Source organism: Salvelinus fontinalis, chromosome 5 (genome assembly GCF_029448725.1).
Source record: "Salvelinus fontinalis isolate EN_2023a chromosome 5, ASM2944872v1, whole genome shotgun sequence".
NCBI lineage: Eukaryota > Metazoa > Chordata > Actinopteri > Salmoniformes > Salmonidae > Salvelinus > Salvelinus fontinalis.
The window spans coordinates 61,768,132-61,790,141 of record NC_074669.1 but is presented as its reverse complement, the minus strand read 5'-3'; the positions used below and the strand labels follow the sequence as shown (position 1 = coordinate 61,790,141).

At 42.8% G+C, this 22,010-nt stretch overlaps 1 protein-coding gene across 1 annotated transcript; it reads left to right on the top strand.

Annotated features, from left to right (window-relative positions):
• Positions 1 to 542: 542 nt before the first annotated feature.
• On the top strand, positions 543 to 16,856 carry LOC129855988 (C-type lectin domain family 4 member E-like). Its single transcript, XM_055924122.1, has 6 exons — positions 543 to 1,068; positions 9,298 to 9,399; positions 9,680 to 9,901; positions 10,087 to 10,223; positions 15,857 to 15,966; positions 16,724 to 16,856. The coding sequence occupies exons 1-6, from the start codon at positions 987 to 989 to the stop codon at positions 16,854 to 16,856; spliced, it is 786 nt and encodes a 261-aa protein (XP_055780097.1). The 5' UTR covers positions 543 to 986.
• Positions 16,857 to 22,010: the final 5,154 nt, after the last annotated feature.

The window sequence follows — 22,010 nt, the reverse complement described above, 5'->3', positions numbered from 1 at the left end:
AAATAACTATACATGGCCATCGATGGCGTGCAAGACGAAATGTGTTAAACTACTAAGAGTATGAAGCACAAAAACTAAACTAATATAAACGAATTATACAAACTAATCTACACTGGTAAAATAAACTAATATAAACTAAATATACAAACTAATATAGAGTGTCGTAAACTAAACTAATATAAACTAATCTACACTGTGGTAAACTAAACTAATATAAACTAAATATACAAACTAATCTACACTGTAGTAAACTAAACTAATATAAACTAAATATACAAACTAATCTACACTGTAGTAAACTAAACTAATATAAACTAAATATACAAACTAATCTACACTGTTTTAAACAAACATGGTTCTCAGAAAATAAGTCTGGAGTCACATGGTGGTGGTTAGTGTCGTCCTATTGGTTAGACAGTTTCCCCTTTATGACAGTTAAAACTGTCTCTGACATTAGACTGAGTCACACAGAGGCTCCAGCGGTGCAGCGAACAGACACAAACCTACAACTGAGATAACAGCAGACATTACAACAGTAGAAGTTACAACAGTAGAAGATACAACAGTAGAAGTTACAGCATTAGAAGATACAACAGTAGAAGTTACAACAGTAGAAGTTACAACAGTAGAAGATACAACAGTAGAAGATACAACAGTAGAAGTTACAACAGTAGAAGATACAACAGTAGAAGTTACAACAGTAGAAGTTACAACAGTAGAAGATACAACAGTAGAAGTTACAGCATTAGAAGATACAACAGTAGAAGTTACAACAGTAGAAGTTACAACAGTAGAAGATACAAGAGTAGAAGATACAACAGTAGAAGATACAACAGTAGAAGTTACAACAGTAGAAGATACAACAGTAGAAGATACAACAGTAGAAGTTACAACAGTAGAAGATACAACAGTAGAAGATACAACAGTAGAAGTTACAACAGTAGAAGTTACGATTTGAAGACGAAGAACCTAATTAAATAAATACCATGGATATTGATGATAGTATATATGCCAATCAAAGACCCGTCGTGCCCCGCAAGAAGGATGGAGCGGGTGATCAACATTCAGGTAACAGTTTATCCTGTTATAATGCTTGACGCTGACACACACTCACATCCTGACACACACACACACACACACACACACACACACACACACACACACACACACACACACACACACACACACACACACACACACACACACACACACTTACACCCCAACACACACACACACACACACACCCCAACAAGCAAAACTTTTATGCACTACTGTAACTTTCCTACACTAACTCTACAAACACGCTCAACAAATACAGACACTGACACCACACACACACACACACGACATGTGCCCACACACACATAAATACAGACATTTTTCATTTACATAAATATTCACACCCCTCAGTCAATACATGTTAGAATCACCTTTGGCAGCGATTACAGCTGTGAGTCTCTGGGTAAGTCTCTAAGAGTCATTACAGCGGTGAGTCTCTGGGTAAGTCTCTAAGAGTCATTACAGCTGTGAGTCTCTGGGTAAGTCTCTAAGAGTCATTACAGCTGTGAGTCTCTGGGTAAGTCTCTAAGAGTCATTACAGCTGTGAGTCTCTGGGTAAGTCTCTAAGAGTCATTACAGCTGTGAGTCTCTGGGTAAGTATCTAAGAGTCATTACAGCTGTGAGTCTCTGGGTAAGTCTCTAAGAGTCATTACAGCTGTGAGTCTCTGGGTAAGTCTCTAAGAGTCATTACAGCTGTGAGTCTCTGGGTAAGTCTCTAAGAGTCATTACAGCGGTGAGTCTCTGGGTAAGTCTCTAAGAGTCATTACAGCTGTGAGTCTCTGGGTAAGTCTCTAAGAGCGTTGTACACCTGGATTGTACAATATTTGCCCATTATTCTTTTCAAAATTCTTCAAGCTCTGTCAAGTTGGTTGTTGATCATTGCTTGGCAACCATTTTGAAGTCTTACCATAGACGTTCAAGCAGATTTAAATCACAACTGTAACTCTGCAAACCAGTGTAGATTTGGCCTTGTGTTGTAGGTTGTCTGGTGGAAAGCAGACTGAACCAGGTTTTCTTCTAGTATTTGTCCTGTGCTTATCTCCATTCTATGATTTTTTTTTATCCTGAAAAACTACCCAGTCCTTAACAATTACAAGCATAACGATAACATGATGCAGCCACCACTAGGATCTAACATATTGAGAAAAGTACTCAGTAATGTGTTGTGTTGGATTTGCCCCCATGTATTCAGTACATAAAGTGAATTGCATTGCCACATTTTTTTGCAGTATTACTTTAGCGCCTTGTTGCAAACCAGATTTATGTTTTGGAATATATTTTATTCTGCACAAGCTTCCTTTCTTTCACTCTGTCAAGTAGTTTAGTGCAGTAAATACAATGTTAAAAAAATACATGTTCCCTGATCTTTCTAATATCTCTCAGATAGAGGACAGACACTTCAGAACTTCCTTTTTGATATTTCTGGGGACTTTCTGTTATTCAATGTAGTGAATCTGTTATTCAATGTGTTTCTATTGGCTAATAGCAGTAATGACTATCTGTTGATCCATGTGTTTCTATTGGCTAATAGCAGTAATGACTATCTGTTGTTCCATGTCGTGAATCTGTTATTCAATGTGTTTCTATTGGCTAATATCAGTGATGACTATCTGTTGTTCAATGTGTTTCTATTGGTTAATAGCAGTAATGACTATCTGTTATTCAATGTGTTTCTATTGGCTAATAGCAGTAATGCCAAATTCAATGCTTCATGCAATCATTTTTTTCACATATTTTTTTATACTTTAATGGGTTTTAAAGTTCTAAATGAAATAGCTAAATAATCCTTGGTATCTTAAAACAATTCCATATGTTGTATGTTGACTCAGACCCTCCCCCAGTTTAGACAGGGCTTAGACTCTAGAGGGTTAAACACTATAATTGACTCAGACCCTCCCCCAGTTTAGACAGGGCTTAGACTCTAGAGGGTTAAACACTATAATTTACACAGAGTGATTCATTGCAACTTATTATGTGACTTGTTAAGCAAATAACTCCTGAGCTTATTTGGGGTGAAGTGGTTGAATACTTATTGAATCAAAACATTTCAGTTTTTCATTTTATATATTAATATATGATGATATATATATATATATATATATATATATATTTATATATATATATATATATATATATATATATATATATATATATATATATATATATGACATAATTCCTCTTTGACATTGTGGGGTATTGTGTGCAGGTCAGTGACAAAACATGATTTAAATTTCAGTCAGTAACAATAAAATGTAGAAAAATGCAGTTTTCTGAAGGCCCTGTACATAGCTACCTCTATTACCTCGTACCCCTACACGTCAGCTTGGTCCTGGTACTCCCTGTACATAGCTACCTCTATTACCTCGTACCCCTACACATCAGCTTGGTCCTGGTACTCCCTGTACATAGCTACCTCTATTACCCCGTACCCCTACACATCAGCTTGGTCCTGGTACTCCCTGTACATAGCTACCTCTATTACCTCGTACCCCTTCACATCAGCTTGGTCCTGGTACTCCCTGTACATAGCTACCTCTATTACCTCGTACCCCTACACATCAGCTTGGTCCTGGTACTCCCTGTACATAGCTACCTCTATTACCTCGTACCCCTACACATCAGCTTGGTCCTGGTACTCCCTGTACATAGCTACCTCTATTACCTCGTACCCCTACACATCAGCTTGGTCCTGGTACTCCCTGTACATAGCTACCTCTATTACCTCGTACCCCTTCACATCAGCTTGGTCCTGGTACTCCCTGTACATAGCTACCTCTATTACCTCGTACCCCTACACATCAGCTTGGTCCTGGTACTCCCTGTACATAGCTACCTCTATTACCTCGTACCCCTTCACATCAGCTTGGTCCTGGTACTCCCTGTACATAGCTACCTCTATTACCTCATACCCCTACACATCAGCTTGGTCCTGGTACTCCCTGTACATAGCTACCTCTATTACCTCGTACCCCTACACATCAGCTTGGTCCTCGTACTCCCTGTACATAGCTACCTCAATTACCTCGTACCCCTACACGTCAGCTTGGTCCTGGTACTCCCTGTACATAGCTACCTCTATTACCTCGTACCCCTACACATCAGCTTGGTCCTGGTACTCCCTGTACATAGCTACCTCTATTATCTCGTACCCCTACACATCAGCTTGGTCCTGGTACTCCCTGTACATAGCTACCTCTATTACCTCATACCCCTACACATCAGCTTGGTCCTGGTACTCCCTGTACATAGCTACCTCTATTACCTCGTACCCCTACACATCAGCTTGGTCCTGGTACTCCCTGTACATAGCTACCTCTATTACCTCGTACCCCTACACATCAGCTTGGTCCTGGTACTCCCTGTACATAGCTACCTAAATTACCTCGTACCCCTACACATCAGCTTGGTCCTGGTACTCCCTGTACATAGCTACCTCTATTACCTCGTACCCCTACACATCAGCTTGGTCCTGGTACTCCCTGTACATAGCTACCTCTATTACCTCGTACCCCTACACGTCAGCTTGGTCCTGGTACTCCCTGTACATAGCTACCTCTATTACCTCGTACCCCTACACGTCAGCTTGGTCCTGGTACTCCCTGTACATAGCTACCTCTATTACCTCGTACCCCTACACATCAGCTTGGTCCTGGTACTCCCTGTACATAGCTACCTCAATTACCTCGTACCCCTACACATCAGCTTGGTCCTGGTACTCCCTGTATATAGCTACCTCTATTACCTCGTACCCCTACACGTCAGCTTGGTCCTGGTACTCCCTGTACATAGCTACCTCTATTACCTCGTACCCCTACACGTCAGCTTGGTCCTGGTACTCCCTGTACATAGCTACCTCAATTACCTTGTACCCCTTCACATCAGCTTGGTCCTGGTACTCCCTGTACATAGCTACCTCTATTACCTCGTACCCCTACACGTCAGCTTGGTCCTGGTACTCCCTGTACATAGCTACCTCTATTACCTCGCACCCCTTCACATCAGCTTGGTCCTGGTACTACCTCAATTACATCGTACCCCTACACATCGGCTTGGTCCTGGTACTCCCTGTACGTACAGTGCATTCAGAAAGTATTCACACCCCTCGACTTTTTCCACATTTTGTTACGTTACAGCCTTATTCTAAAATGTATTTAATACACATTTTTCCTTATCAATCCACACACAAAACCCCATAATGACAAAGCAAAAACAGGTTTATAGACCTTTTTAGTCTACCTGTGGTAAAGTCAATTGATTCAACATAATTTAGAAAGGATCACACCTGTCTACATAAGGTCCCACAGTTGACAGTGCATATCAGAGCAAAAACCAAACCATGATGTCGAAGGAATTGTCCTTAGTGCCCCGAGACAGGACTGTGTTGAGGCACAGATCTGGGGAAGGGTACCAAAACATTTCTGCAGCATTGAAGGTCCTGAAGAACAAAGAGGCATCCATCATTCTGAAATGGAAGAAGTATGGAACCACCAATACTCTTCCTAGAGCTGGCCACTTGGCCAAACTGAGCAATCGGGGGAGAAGGGCCTTGGTCAGGGAGGTGCCCAAGAACCCAATGGTCACTCTGACAGAGCTCTAGATTTCCTCCATGGAGATGGGAGAACCTTCCAGAAGGACAACCATCTCTGCAGCATTCCACCAATCAGGCCTTTATGGTAGAGTGGCCAGACGGAAGCCACTCCTCAGTAAAAGGCACATGACAGCCCGCTTGGAGTTTGCAAAAAAGGCACCTAAAGACTCTCAGACCATGAGAAACAAGATTCTCTGGTCTGATGAAACCAAGATTGAGCTCAGTGACAAAGTCCAGAGCTATGTGTGACCAGGGGCGACTGGGTATGTGAAGAGGGTGAAGCAGACCGGGAGTGGGATTAGTGGAGGTTGTGTTCTGGGCACAGACCGAGCAGGCTGAGACAAACTCCCACACATCTCTCTCTATAGTGGGCCACCAACAGCACTGACGCAGAAAGGTGAGGGTCCGGTTCATACCAGGGTGACAGGTATTGCGGGTAGAATGGGCCCACTGAAGAACATCAGAGAGAACAGAATCGGGAACAAATAGAGCCGGGTCAAGATGGTTCTGCTGAGCCTGGCGGATACAGGACTCGATCTCCCAGCGGACGGCGGCAACAATGCAGGTGGATGGCACAATGGAATCTGCTTCGGAACCAGTGTTGGTGGCGGTGAACTGGCAGGAGGGCGTCAGGTATTCCTAGAACCGGGGCGCTAAAGTGTGAAATTGAATCTACCGAAGAACAAGGCCCATCTGGCTAGCTGGGAGCTCAGGCGTTTGGCGGTCTGGATGTAGGACAGGTTTTTGTGGTCTGTCCACATGATTAAGGGGAGTGCAGATCCCTCTAGCCAGTGACACCAAGCCTCAAGAGGCAGCTTAACTGCCAGGAGTTCCTGATTACCGATGTCAAAATTATTCTCTGCAGTTGGGAGCTGGAAAAGAATGCACATTTTTGGAGCTCTTCTGATCAGAGGGGGAACAGCACCTCCCCCAGTGTCGGAGGCGTCCACCTCCATGATGAACTATAGTTCTGGGTCTGGCTGAGTAAGGAGTGGAGGTGAAGCTTGTTTGAGTTCCAGGAACGCTGCCTCTGTCTCAGGGGTCCAGTGGAACGGAGTGGAGGGGGAGGGGAGGGTGATGAGAGGTGCTGCCAGACGGCTGTAGTTGCGGATGAAACGTCTGTAAAAATTGGCAAACCCCAGGAAATACTGTAGCTGCTTCAGGTTAGAGGGCGCAGGCAACTCTGTGACTGCCATGACTTGGTGGGGTCCAATAATAACCCAGGAAAGACACAGAGGAAGCATGGAACTCACATTTCTCAGCTTTGACAAAAAGCATATTCTCCCACAGCCGTTGGAAAACTTGGAGAAAGTGTTGCTGGTGAGCCTCAGGGTCCTTGGAAAAAATCAGAATGTCATCGAAATAGACAATAACGAAGTGACCAATCACATCCTCAGCACGTCATTGACCAGGTTCTGGAAAACAGCAGGGGCGTTAGTAAGAACAAAAGGCATGACCAAATACTCAAAGTGGCCAAGTGGTGTGTTAAACGTAGTTTTCCACTCGTCCCCCTCTCTGATGCGGACAAGGTGGTAGACATTCTGGAGGTCGATTTTGGTGAACACCGTGACACCATGGAGGGGGGCAAAAGCAGAACTGATGAGTGGCGAAGGAAACTCTTTCTTCACTGTGATGTTATTTAGCGCACGGAAGTCTATGCACGGCCTCAGAAAACACCAGCACCCACCTGAGAGGAAGAAGGCCTGATAAGTCCTGAAACCAGGGAATACTGGATGTACCTCTCCATGGCCTGCTGCTCGGGGCGAGAGAGGTTATACAACCGGCTACAGGGGAGAGGAGCGCTAGAATGGAGGTCGATGGTGCAGTCGTACGGCCGATGAGGCGGCAGCTACAGGGCGTGGTGCTCGCTGAACACAGGAGCTAGATCGTGACACTCTGGAGGAACTGATGACAGGTCCGGAGGTTCTGGAATGGACTGGGGCAAAGACAAGGCAGGGGCAGAATGTAGACAATTCTAGTGACAAAATTAACTCCAAGTGGTTACCCTTCCAGCGGTCCAGTCAATCTGAGGGTTGTGCAACTTTAACCATGGATGGCCAAGAACCAGGGGAGAGTGAGGACAGTTGATTATGTGGAAACTGATCCTTTCCTGGTGTTCTCCAGAGAGATGCAGGATGACAGGGACGGTCCTCTCCCAGACACGGGCGAGGAGCTGTCCGTTGAGACCGTTGGCATCGAGGGGTGAATCGAGTGGAACAGAGTCCAACTGGGTAACGACACCAGGGTCCAGGAAACTCTCGCCTGAGTCGATAAGAGCAGGCAGAGGAAAAGCCTGACTCTGCCACATGAGGGCGCCGTCAAGCAGAAGTCTGGGGGGGAGATGGGCAGGCAATTTGGCTCAACAGTATATCCCCCACTACTGCCGAGCCACCACTTTTACTGGACGCAGGGAACAAGTAGAGACAGTGACCAACCGGGCCACAGTATAGGTAGCTCCTAGTGCTGATTCACCGTTGCCTCTCCTCTGGAGAGAGACGGGCTCGGCCGAGCTGCACGGAGGCAGCCAGTCAGGAAGGAAATGTTGACCCGTTCGCTAGCATAAGAGTTGGGCTGTTGCTCGAATAGTGAACATTGTACTAAAAAGGTGTCACGTTCCTGACCTATTTCTGTTAGTTTGTTGTATGTGTTAGTTGGTCAGGACGTGAGTTTGGGTGGGCATTCTATGTTTTCTGTTTCTATGTTGGTTTAAGGGTTGCCTGGTATGGCTCTCAATTAGAGGCAGGTGTTTGGCATTTCCTCTGATTGAGAGTCATATTAAGGTAGGTTGTTCTCACTGTTTGTTTGTGGGTGATTGTCTCCTGTGTTTTCCATGTCTGTGCAACACACGGGACTGTTTTGGTTGTTCGGTTCGTTTATTGTAGTCGGTGCCTGTTCGTGAGTTCTGCGTGTTTTATGTAAGTTCCATGATCAGGTCTGTCTACGTTGTTTGTTTGTTATTTTGTATAAGTCAAGTATAGTTCGTGTCAGTCTTCGTCTTTTCAATAAATTCATTATGTCAACATACCTCGCTGCGTATTGGTCCACCGATCCTTCTCTCCTCTCCTCGTCCGAGGAAGAGGAAGACGACAGCCGTAACAAAAGGCTCTGTGTGTAGATTGATGAAGACAATTTTTATGGATGAGGGAAAAAAAAACTATTGAATCCATTTTAGAATATGGCGTAACAAAATGTAGAAAAAGTCAAGAGGTCTGAAAACTTCCCAAATGCACTGTGGCCATTTTATTTAGACTTGTTATTCTTCTTTGTTTTTTCACTGTGTATTTATTTCTTGTGTCACTATTTTAAACGTTGTATCTTTAACTCTGCATTGTTGGAAAAGGACCCGTAAATCAGCATTTCACTATTAGCATACATCTGTTGTTTACGAAGCAAATGACAAATGAAATTTTATTGTGATTGAAATAGGTGTCATTTTGGCTGCCTGAACTCTGCAATATGTTTAAGCCAATATTCTGGAAGAGGTTCTGGAAGTCAAGCAGTAGACAATGTGAGGTGCTGGAACTCAGTTCTGGTGTTCTGTCCCTTGTCAAGCTTGTCTATTTCCCTCAGTGATTCAAACAGCAAACATGTAGACACCAAATTAAATGCTGATAAAGAGTAAATTCTTATGGTAATAGTTTGTGCTTCAGTGTCTTGTCAGTGTTGGAAGAGATACTCTGGAGCTGCTACAGTGTGTCTGGGGCTGCTGTGTGTTCTCCTACTGGCTGGGATCACAGGCCTGTTACTCTACCGTGAGTTTGATTTGTTCTCACTCAAACATTCTTCATCATCAGTGGTGTTACGACCAGGGCTCAATTACATTTACATTCCAGTCAATTCAATTCAGAATGTACACCAAATTCCAATTCTACATTTTCCTCATTGAAAAGCATTGAAGAGATTTGGAATTAAATTAGAATTGCAGTTTATTTCCTGAATTGACTGGAATTGAAATGCAACTGACACCAACCCTGGTCATGTCTGATTAACTTTTCCACTGTTACCTTGTTCATTGATCGTATTATTTCACAGAGAGAAACCAGTTGACCTGTTCCAACACCCTGACCAAAGAGAGGGACCCGCTACAGATCAGCTGCAACAACCTGACTGCAGAGAGAGACCAGCTACAGACTAGCAACAACACCCTGACCAAAGATGAAGACCAGCTACAGACCAGATACAACACCCTGACCAAAGAGAGAGACCAGCTACAGAAAGAGATAAAACGTCTGAAACAATCTACAGTTGAGAAAGGTGAGTCAAATTGTCTAATGACTGTTCTGTTTGACAGTCTCTCTGTATCAGTTCACATGTCACTTACAAACAAGCAATTCAACTTACAGTAAAGGAACAATGTGATAACCATTCTCCAACTTCCAAACAGTCCATTAGTTAGTGCCCTGTCTTCCTTGAGTGTCTGATTAATGTTCAACTTACAGTGTGTCCTCAAGGATGGAAGAAGCTTGGTAGCAGTTGTTACTACGTCTCTACTGAGTTAAAATCCTGGAAGGAGAGCAGACAGGACTGCAGAGACAGAGGAGCAGACCTGGTGGTTATCAACAGCCAAGAGAAACAGGTGTTTCAGAGAGAGAGAGAGAGAGAGAGAGAGTGACAGAGAAAGAGAGAGAGAGAGTGACAGAGAAAGAGAGAGAGAGACAGAGTGAGACAGGGATGCAGCTTAAGCCCCACCCTCTTCGACATATATATAATTGAATTGGCGAGGGCATTAGCGCAGTCTGCAGCCCCTGTCCTCATCCTACTAGAATCTGAAGTCAAATGTCTACTGTTTGCTGATGATCTGGTGCTTCTGTCCCCAACCAAGGAGAGCCTACAGCGGCACCTAGATCTTCTGCACAGATACTGTCAGACCTGGGCCATGACAATAAATCTCAGTAAGACCATGAATACAAATTCCATCTAGACACCGTTGCCATAGAGCACACAAAAAACTATACATACCTTGGCCTAAACATCAGCGCCACAGGTAACTTCCACAAAGCTGTGAACGATCTGAGAGACAAGGCAAGAAGGGCCTACTATGCCATCAAAAGAAACATCACCTTGGCATTACAATTAGGATCTGGCCCAAAACAATGTAATCAGTTACAGAACCCATTGCCCATTATGGTTGTGAGGTCTGGTGTCCGCTCATCAACCAATCAATCAATTAAATGTATTTATAAAGCCCTTCTTACATCGGCTGATGTCACAAAGTGCTGTACAGAAACCCAGCCTAAAACCCCAAACATCAAGCAATGCAGGTGTAGAAGCACGGTGGCTAGGAAAAACTCCCTAGAAAGGCCAGAACCTAGGAAGAAACCTTGAGAGGAACCAGGCTATGAGGGGTGGCCAGTATTCTTCTGGCTGTGCCGGGTGGAGATTATGACAGAACATGGCCAAGATGTTCAAATGTTCATAAATGACCAGCATGGTCAAATAATAATTATCACAGTGGTTGTAGAGGGTGCAACAGGTCAGCACCTCAGGAGTAAATGTCAGTTGGCTTTTCATATCCGATCATTCAGAGTATCTCTACCACTCCTGCTGTCTCTAGAGAGTTGAAAAGGTTTAGAGGCCATGATTATTTTCATCAATGTGTCAAGAGATATACTACTAAAAAACTTGAGTCTCTCCCTTGATCTTAGGTCCTGGCAGAGTTGTGCAGACTCAGGACAACTGAGCTTTGGAGGAATATGCAGATTTATTAAAGAGTCCGTAATTTGCTTTCTAATGATCATGATCTTTTCCTCAAAGACGTTCATGAATTTATCACTGCTGAAGGGAAAGCCATCCTCACTTGGGGAATGCTGCTTTTTAGTTAGCTTTGCGACAGTATAAAAAATACATTTAGGATTGTTCTTATTTTCCTCAATTAAGTTGGAAAAATAGGATGATCGAGCAGCAGTGAGGGCTCTTCGATACTGCACGGTACTGTCTTTCCAAGCTAGTCGGAAGACTTCCAGTTTGGTGTGGCGCCATTTCCCTTCCAGTTTTCTGGAAGCTTGCTTCAGAGCTCTGGTATTTTCTGTATACCAGGGGGCTAGTTTCTTATGACAAATGTTTTTAGCTTTTAGGGGTGCGACTGCATCTAGGGTATTGCGCAAGGTTTAATTGAGTTCCTCAGTTAGGTGGTTAACTGATGTACTCTGACGTCCTTGGGTAGGCAGAAGGAGTCTGGAAGGCCATCAAGGAATCTTTGGGTTGTCCGAGAATTTATAGCACAGCTTTTGATGATCCTTGGTTGGGGTCTGAGGAGAATATTTGTTGCGATTGCAAACGTTTTAAAATGGTGGTCCGATAGTCCAGGATTATGAGGAAAAACATTAAGATACACAACATTTATTCCACGGGACAAAACTAGGTCCAGAGTATGACTGTGGCAGTGAGTTGGTCCGGAGACATGTTGGACAAAACCCACTGAGTCGATGATGGCTCCGAAAGCCTTTTTGGAGTGTGTCTGTGGACTTTTCCATGTGAATATTAAAGTCACCAAAAATCTTAAAATTATCTGCCATTAATACAAGGTCCGATAGGAATTCATGGAACTCAGTGAGGAACACTGTATATGGCCCAGGAGGCCTGTAAACAGTAGCTATAAAAAGTGATTGAGTAGGCTGCATCATTTCAAGCTCAAAAGACGAAAACGTCATTTTTTTTGGTAAATTTTAATTTGTTATCATAAATGTTAGCAACACCTCCGCCTTTGCGGGATGCGCGGGGGATATGGTCACTAGTGTAACCAGGAGGTGAGGCCTCATTTAACACAGTAAATTCATCGGGCTTAACTTCTACTTCCTTCCAATCCCGGGTCCGGGAGCACCCCCACCAGTAAAAAAGCTGACTAGCATAGCCTAGCATAGTGTCACACGTAAATAGTAGCATCTAAATATCATTAAATCACAAGTCCAAGACACCAGATGAAAGATACACATCTTGTGAATCCAGCCATCATTTCTGATTTTTAAAATGTTTTACAGGGAAGACACAATATGTAAATCTATTAGCTAACCACGATAGCAAAAGACACAACTTTTTTTGTCCACCATTTTTTTCCTGCATAGTTAGCTATCACAATTTCGACCAAATAAAGATATAAATAGCCACTAACCAAGAAACAACTTCCTCAAATGACAGTCTGATAACATATTTATTGTATAGCATATGTTTTGTTAGAAAAATTTGCATATTTCAGGTATAAATCATAGTTTACCATTGCAGCCACCATCACAACTCTCACCAAAGCAACTAGAATAACTACAGAGACCATCGTGTATTATCTAATTACTCATCATAAAACATTTCTTAAAAATACACAGCGTACAGCAAATGAAAGACACAGATCTTGTGAATCCAGCCAATATTTCAGATTTTCTAAGTGTTTTACAGCGAAAACACAATATAGCGTTATATTAGCTTACCACAATAGCAAACATCACAACAGCATTGATTCAAGACAAAAATAGCGATAACGTATAAACCACCAAAATATATTAATTCTTTCACTAACCTTCTCAGAATTCTTCAGATGACAGTCCTATAACATCATATTACACAATGCATATAGAGTTTGTTCGAAAATGTGCATATTTAGCGGCACAATTCGTGGTTATACAATGTGATTAGTGGCCAAAACTTCAAGCAATCTGTCCGGCGCCATCTTGGAGAGGCACCTATTCTAATCGAAAACTATTCATAAACTTGACTAAAAAATACAAGTTGGACAGCAAAAGAAAGACAAATTAGTTCTTAATGCAATCGCTGTGTTACATTTTTAAAATTAACGTTACTTCAGCATACAGCGTGCGCTAAAGCGAGACCGCACCGAAATTCATGGCGGATGTGATGTCCCCTTGCGCCAGATGCCAAGTTGAAAAGAATGGTACTTCCATTCCATGATCATTTATAGTGGCCAAGATTGCGCAATCCACTCCATTCAAATTCTCCCCACTTACTGACATCTAGAAGAAGACGTATGCAGTGCATGTAGCCCGATGGCTTACATGGGGACTTATAAACTGGCCTCAGAACAGGGACCTCGGTTTCTGAAATCTCACTCCCTGACAGGAAATGTACTGCAGAATGAGTTCTGTTTCACTCAGAGAAATAATTCAAACGGTTTTAGAAACTAGAGAGTGTTTTCTATCCAATAGTAATAATAATATGCATATTGTACGAGCAAGATTTGAGTACGAGGCAGTTTAAATTGGGAACGTAAATATTACAAAGTCCCAACAGCACCCCCTATTGAGAAAAGGTTTTAAGTTGGGTGGTCAATCGCATCAAGATTATGATCCGTGATTAGTTCATTGACTATAACTATGACTGCCTTTGAAGTGAGGGATCTAACATTAAGTAGCCCTATTTTGAGATGTTAGGTATCACAATCTCTTTCAATGATGGCAGGAATGGAGGAGGTCTTTATTCCAGTGAGATTGTTAAGGCGAACACCGCCATGTTAAGTTTTTTCCAACCTAGATCGAGGCACAGACACTGTCTCAATGGGGATAGCTGAGCTGACTACACTGACTATGCTAGTGGCAGACTCCACTAAGCTGGCAGGCTGGCTAACAGCCTGATGCCTGGCCTGCACCCTTTTTCATTGTGGAGCTAGAGGAGTTAGAGCCCTGTCTATGTTCGTAGATAAGATGAGAGCACCCCTCCAGCTAGGATGGAGTCCGTCACTCCTCAGCAGGCCAGGCTTGGTCCTGTTTGTGGGTGAGTCCCAGAAAGAGGGCCAATTATCTACAAATTCTATCTTTTGGGAGGGGCAGAAAACAGTTTTCAACCAGCGATTGAGTTGTGAGCTGTAGTGACTGGGAGGGGCTAGAGATAATTACTCAATGCCAACACATCTTTCTAGCTGATTTACACGCTGAAGCTATGTTGCGCTTGGTGACCTCTGACTGTTTCATCCTAACATCTTTGGTGCCGACGTGGATAACAATATCCCTATACTCTCTACACTCGCCAGTTTTAGCTTTAGCCAGCACCATCTTTAGATTAGCCTTAACGTCGGTAGCCCTGCCCCCTGGTAAACAGTGTATGATCGCTGGATGATTCGTTTTAAGTCTAATACTGCGGGTAATGGAGTTGCCAATGACTAGGGTTTTCAATTTGTCAGAGCTAATGGTGGGAGGCTTCAGCGTGTCAGACCCCGTAACGGGAGGAGTAGAGACAAGAAGACTTGGCCTCTGACTCCGACTCGCTGCTTAATGGGGAGAACCGGTTGAAAGTTTCTGTCGGCTGAATAAGCGACACCAGTTGAGCATTCCTACAGCATTTTCCTCCAGAAGCCATGAGAAAGTTGTCCGGCTGCGGGGACTGTGCGGGGGGATTTATACTACTATCTGTATTTACTGGTGGCACAGACGCTGTTTCATCCTTTCCTACACTTACATTACCCTTGCCTAACGATTGCTTCTGAAGCTGGTCTTGCAGCACAGCTATCCTCGCCGTAAGGCGATCGTTCTCCTGTATATGTTGAGTAGAGTGACTGCAATTAGAAGGCATCATGTTAATGTTACTACTTAGCTTCGGCTGGTGGAGGTCCTGACGAACCACGTCCAGATAAAACGTCCGGAGCGAAAACGTTGAATGAAAAATATTGAGCGAGGAACAACTAAAAATATAAACCGTAATTGTTCTGTTCACAAACACAAACACACCCCACAGAGCCCCAGGACAGCAACACAATAACACCTAACCAAATCATGAGAAAACAAAAGAGAAAACAAAATGATAACCACTTGACACATTGGAAAGTATGAGCAAAAAAACAGAGCAAACTAGAATGCTATTTGGCCCTAAACAGAGAGTACACAGCGGCAGAATACCTGACCACTGTGACTGACCAAAAATGAAGGAAAGCTTTGACTATGTACAGACTCAGTGAGCATAGCCTTGCTATTGAGAAAGGCCGCCGTAGGCAGACCTGGCTCTCAAGATAAGACAGGCTATGTGCAACACTGCCCATAAAATGAGGTGGAAATTGAGCTGCACTTCCTAACCTCCTGCCCAATGTGTGACCATATTAGAGACATATATTTCTCTTAGATTACACAGACCCACAAGATTTCGAAAACAAACCCAATTTTGATAAACTCCTGTATATATTGAGTGAAACACCACAGTGTGACATCACAGCAGCAAGATTTGTGACCTGTTTCCACGTCCATATTTAACAATGTTGTCTCTCTCCCACAACTACAGACATTAGTCAATTGGTTATGTGGACGAAGGAACTATGTCTGGATTGGTCTGACTGACTCTGTTACTGAGGGGACTTGGAAATGGGTGTACGACACACCGCTGACCACAAAGTAAGACATTAATGCATTATGTGTCACTATGACATCACTGTCTGGCGTAGTAGGTTCAGAGTGGACAGCCTGATTCTGTGTTGTTTCTTCTACAGGTATTGGAACAGTGGACAGCCTGATTCTGTGTTGTTTCATCTACAGGTATTGGAACAGTGGACAGCCTGATTCTATGTGTTGTTTCTCCTACAGGTATTGGAACAGTGGACAGCCTGATTCTATGTGTTGTTTCTCCTACAGGTATTGACTCAGTGGACAGTCTCATTCTATGTGTTGTTTCTCCTACAGGTATTGGAACAGTGGACAGCCTGATTCTATGTGTTGTTTCTCCTACAGGTATTGGAACAGTGGACAGCCTGATTCTATGTGTTGTTTCTCCTACAGGTATTGGAACAGTGGACAGTCTGATTCTGTGTTGTTTCTCCTACAGGTATTGGAACAGTGGACAGCCTGATTCTGTGTGTTGTTTCTTCTACAGGTATTGGAACAGTGGACAGCCTGATTCTGTGTTGTTTCTCCTACAGGTATTGGAACAGTGGACAGTCTGATTCTATGTGTTGTTTCTTCTACAGGAATTGGAACAGTGGACAGCCTGATTCTGTGTTGTTTCTCCTACAGGTATTGGAACAGTGGACAGTCTGATTATATGTGTTGTTTCTCTTACAGGTATTGGAACAGTGGACAGCCTGATTCTGTGTTGTTTCTCCTACAGGTATTGGTACAGTGGACAGCCTGATTCTATGTGTTGTTTCTCCTACAGGTATTGGAACAGTGGACAGCCTAATGGTGGAAGAGCTGAGAACTGTGTGTATTTCTACTCCTGGTCATCAGACACAGGAGAATGGTGGGACTATTACTGTTACTATAAATACAGATGGATCTGTGAGAAATAGGATTCTTCTGGGTCGTCTCTCTGTACTGCTAACTATGATTCTTCTAGACACGGATGCACGCGTGCACACATGTACACACACACACACACACACACACACACACACACACACACACACACACACACACACACACACACACACACACACACACACACACACACACACACACACACACACACACACACACACACACACTCACAGAAAAACACACAGGCCACACACATTTAATCACATGTAAAAACACACATATTTCTATCAGTGTACATCTTTTAATAGCAGCTTTCAAGCAGTCCCTGTCAGGCTAAGATTTTCTGTTATACATTAAATAGATATGATCCTGTAAGGTATATGGTATATACAGTATGTTACAGGGTAGATACAGTATGTTACATGGTAGATACAGTATGTTACAGGGTAGATACAGTATGTTACATGGTAGATACAGTATGTTACATGGTAGATACAGTATGTTACAGGGTAGTTACAGGATGTTACATGTTAGATACAGTATGTTACAGGGTAGATACAGTATGGTACATGGTAGATACAGTATGTTACATGGTAGATAAAGTATGTTACATGGTAGATACAGTATGTTACAGGGTAGATACCGTATGTTACATGATAGATACAGTTTGTTACAATATAGATACAGTTTGGTATATGGTAGATACAGTATGGTACATGGTAGGTACAGTATGTTATCTGGTAGATACAGTATGTTACAATACAGTATGTTACATGGTAGATACAGTATGTTACATGGTAGATACAGTATGTTACATGGTAGATACAGCATGTTACATGGTAGATACAGTATATTACATGGTAGATACAGTATGTTACATGGTAGATACAGTATGTTACATGGTAGATACAGTATGTTACATGGTAGATACAGTATGTTACATGGTAGTATCTTACATGGTAGATACAGTATGTTACAATACAGTATGTTACATGGTAGATACAGTATGCTACATGGTAGATACAGTGTGTTACATGGTAGATACAGTATGTTACATGGTAGATACAGCATGTTATATGGTAGATACAGTATGTTACATGGTGGATACAGTGTGTTACATGGTAGATACAGTGTGTTACATGGTAGATACAGTATGTTACATGGTAGATACAGTATGTTACATGGTAGATACAGTATGTTACATGGTAGATACAGTATGTTACATGGTAGATACAGTATGTTACATGGTAGATACAGTATGTTACAGGGTAGATACAGTATGTCACATTGTAGTGTGTTACATGGTAGATACAGTATGTTACAATACAGTATGTTACATGTTAGATACAGTATGTTACAGGGTAGATACAGTATGTTACAGGGTAGATACAGTATGTTACAATGCAGTATGTTGCATGGTAGATACAGTATGTTACATGGTAGATACAGTATGTTACAGGGTAGATACAGTATGTTACAATGCAGTATGTTGCATGGTAGATACAGTATGTTACATGGTAGATACAGTATGTTACGTGGTAGATACAGTATGTTACAATGCAGTATTGCAGTATGTTACATGGTAGATACAGTATGTTACATGGTAGATACAGTTTGTTACATGGTAGATACAGTATGTTACATGGCAGATACATTTTGTTACATGGTAGATACAGTATGTTACATGGTAGATACAGTATTTTACAGGGCAGATACAGTATGTTACATGGTAGCTTTCAATCCTGCTGCTGCTGCTGCTGCTGCTGCTGCTGCTGCTGCCGCTTACCACGCTGCTTGGTCCGAGTTTGGTGGGTGATTCTGTAACAGTTTTCTTCCTGGGATGAAGGAGAGGACCAAAACGCAGCGCGGCTAGTGTTCAACATGTTTAATAAAGAATAAGAACGAGAATGTGAACACTATACAAAATACAAAATAACAAACGTGAAAACCGAGACAGTCCTATCTGGTGCAGAACACAAAGACAGGAAACAATCACCCACAAACAAACAGTGAAAACAGGCTACCTTAATATGCTTCCCAATCAGAGACAATGACAAACACCTGCCTCTGATTGAGAACCATATTAGGCCAAACAACAAACCCAACATAGAAACACAAAACATAGAATGCCCACCCAGCTCACGTCCTGACCAACTAAACAAAGACTAAAGACTACCGTGAGACTAAACAAAGGAAATAAGGACTGGAACGTGACAAGTCCGGGATTTAAGAAACTAGTGTATCTATCATTTCCTATACAACGTGTATTTTTTTTGTTATGTATATGAATAGTTATTTGGTCAGAATAGGTGAGTGTCAGAAAAATATCCGGACGTTGTGGGAAAAAGAAGGGAGGAGCGCTGTTTCTCAAAACAAACAGTAATCTGCGCCCCTCGGTCATGTTGCAACGTAGTGCATCGTCAAGAAACATACATCTCTTTTCCATGAAATAAATGTTTAATTTTCAAACTAGATTTCATTGGGAAGGCAGTTAAAGTGTTCTTATCATAAGCATTTACTTAATTTGCATGTGAAAACACAGTGCTGAATCCTACTCAGTGCTAGCGCTTATTGACGTCACTTTTGTTTTGAGCCGATTCGCCGTCGGCCAGAGCGGAGCACCTGGTTCACGCCCAGGAGGCAGCCCGGCTCCAAAAACCAATGCACTTTTCAAAATCCTCCCACCCGGGTACCGGGGTACCCCCGCTGGATAAACGAACCCCTCACTGACACACTTGTTGAATTATGCAAGCGAACAAAGTAATTAATGAAAACAAAACAGGTGACTGTAATTAGGGTAGACAGAGCAAGTATTTGTAGTTGCAGCCAGGTTCCAACCTTTATGTTAATGTTTTCATACACCAGGTGTATTTAGAAGCACATATCATTGTCTTTCTAAAAAACTAAACTAAATACCAGATACAATAATAAAATGTATATATATATATATGAGTGCATTCTTACAATATGTATATTTTTTAATTGTACAGTAAATGTAAAACCTGAATTCACACCAAAATCTCTGAACTCCATTCATTATTTCTCCATGCCAGAAAACTATTTTATGTATTTATAGTTCAGTAAATATCTGATGGATTATAAAAAATGAGTAAAGTTTGGAGTATCTTCAGCCACTGTAAGGAGGCCTGCGTCTTGTGACCGTAGAATTACACACAGGTCTCAGACACACCCCTTCAGAAGGGACATTCTCTAATCCGAGCCAGTCAGACAGACAGACAGACAGACACACCCCTTCAGAAGGGACATTCTCTAATCCGAGCCAGTCAGACAGACAGACAGACAGACACACCCCTTCAGAAGGGACATTCTCTAATCCGAGCCAGTCAGACAGACAGACAGACAGACACACCCCTTCAGAAGGGACATTCTCTAATCCGAGCCAGTCAGACAGACAGACAGACAGACACACCCCTTCAGAAGGGACATTCTCTAATCCGAGCCAGTCAGACAGACAGACAGACAGACACACCCCTTCAGAAGGGACATTCTCTAATCCGAGCCAGTCAGACAGACAGACAGACAGACACACCCCTTCAGAAGGGACATTCTCTAATCCGAGCCAGTCAGACAGACAGACAGACAGACACACCCCTTCAGAAGGGACATTCTCTAATCCGAGCCAGTCAGACAGACAGACAGACAGACACACCCCTTCAGAAGGGACATTCTCTAATCCGAGCCAGTCAGACAGACAGACAGACAGACAGACACACCCCTTCAGAAGGGACATTCTCTAATCCGAGCCAGTCAGACAAACAGACAGACAGACAGAGAGACAGACAGAGGGGGAGAGAGAGGGACAGACAGACAGACAGACAGACAGACAGAGGGGGAGAGAGAGGGACAGACAGACAGACAGAGAGACAGACAGACAGAGAGACAGACAGACAGACAGACAGACAGACAGACAGACAGACAGACAGACAGACAGACAGACAGACAGACAGACAGACAGACAGACAGACAGACAGACAGACAGAGTGGGGGGAGAGAGAGAAAATATTTGTGAGAACCGTAGACATTTAGACATCCCTCCCTCCCCGAAAGAGGAAAGGAGAACTGTGAGTAAACATGTCTCAACAACTATTCTCTCTGAGAAGTGTAGTGCTCTAATCTGAGCCAGGTCTTATGCAAATGATCCACTTGCAATTTACAGTAAGTCATTTGCCTTTTTTCCAGTAAGAAACATGTGACAGAGAGCTGCTCTTATATCCATTAATACTTCTGTACTTCCTGACACCATACCGTCTCTGATAAACAGGGAGATGTTAGTGTGCAGTGCAGTTATTGTCCGACAGCTTCTTTTGATGTAGATAGAGAATGGAGGAGACAATACATGTGGACCTTAGGCCCTCTCTGAGAAAGATAGAGACATCTCTGAATGACTATTATCTCTGGTGTCAATGTTTCACAGGACAGATAGACAGAGTGTAGGGGAGAGAGAGGGAGATACAGTGAGACACAGTGAGACAGATATGGAAGGAGAGAGAGGGAGATACACAGTGAGGCAGATATGGGAAACAGTAATATAGACCACAGGCCTTCTCTGAGAAAGATAGAGACATCTCTGAATAACTATTATCTCTGGTGTTCATGTCACACAGGACTCAGTTTATAAAACTCTACATGGCCATTGATGGCCGACCACAGAGTGCAAGACGTAATGCAGCATTTTGGCATTTCAATGATTTTATCTACCCTGTGGTAAACTAAACTAATACAAACTATATACACAAACTAATCTACACTGTGGTAAACTAAACTAATATAAACTATATACACAAACTAATCTACACTGTGGTAAACTAAGACAGAGACATCTCTGAATAACTATTATCTCTGGTGTCAATGTCACACAGGAGACAGTAAATGTAGACCTCAGGCCCTCTCTGAGAAAGACAGAGACATCTCTGAATAACTATTATCTCTGGTGTCCATGTCACACAGGAGACAGTAAATGTAGACCTTAGGCCCTCTCTGAGAAAGACAGAGACATCTCTGAATAACTATTATCTCTGGTGTCCATGTCACACAGGAGACAGTAAATGTAGACCTCAGGCCCTCTCTGAGAAAGACAGAGACATCTCTGAATAACTATTATCTCTGGTGTCCATGTCACACAGGAGACAGTAAATGTAGACCTTAGGCCCTCTCTGAGAAAGACA

Excerpts from the sequence above, each read along its gene's own strand:
- LOC129855988 (XM_055924122.1), top strand. The coding sequence starts at position 987 with ATGGATATTGATGATAGTATATATGCCAATCAAAGACCCGTCGTGCCC. Across the intron at positions 10,224-15,856 it reads TCAACAGCCAAGAGAAACAG|ACATTAGTCAATTGGTTATG; the intron begins GTGTTTCAGAGA and ends CCACAACTACAG. Across the intron at positions 15,967-16,723 it reads GACACACCGCTGACCACAAA|GTATTGGAACAGTGGACAGC; the intron begins GTAAGACATTAA and ends TTTCTCCTACAG.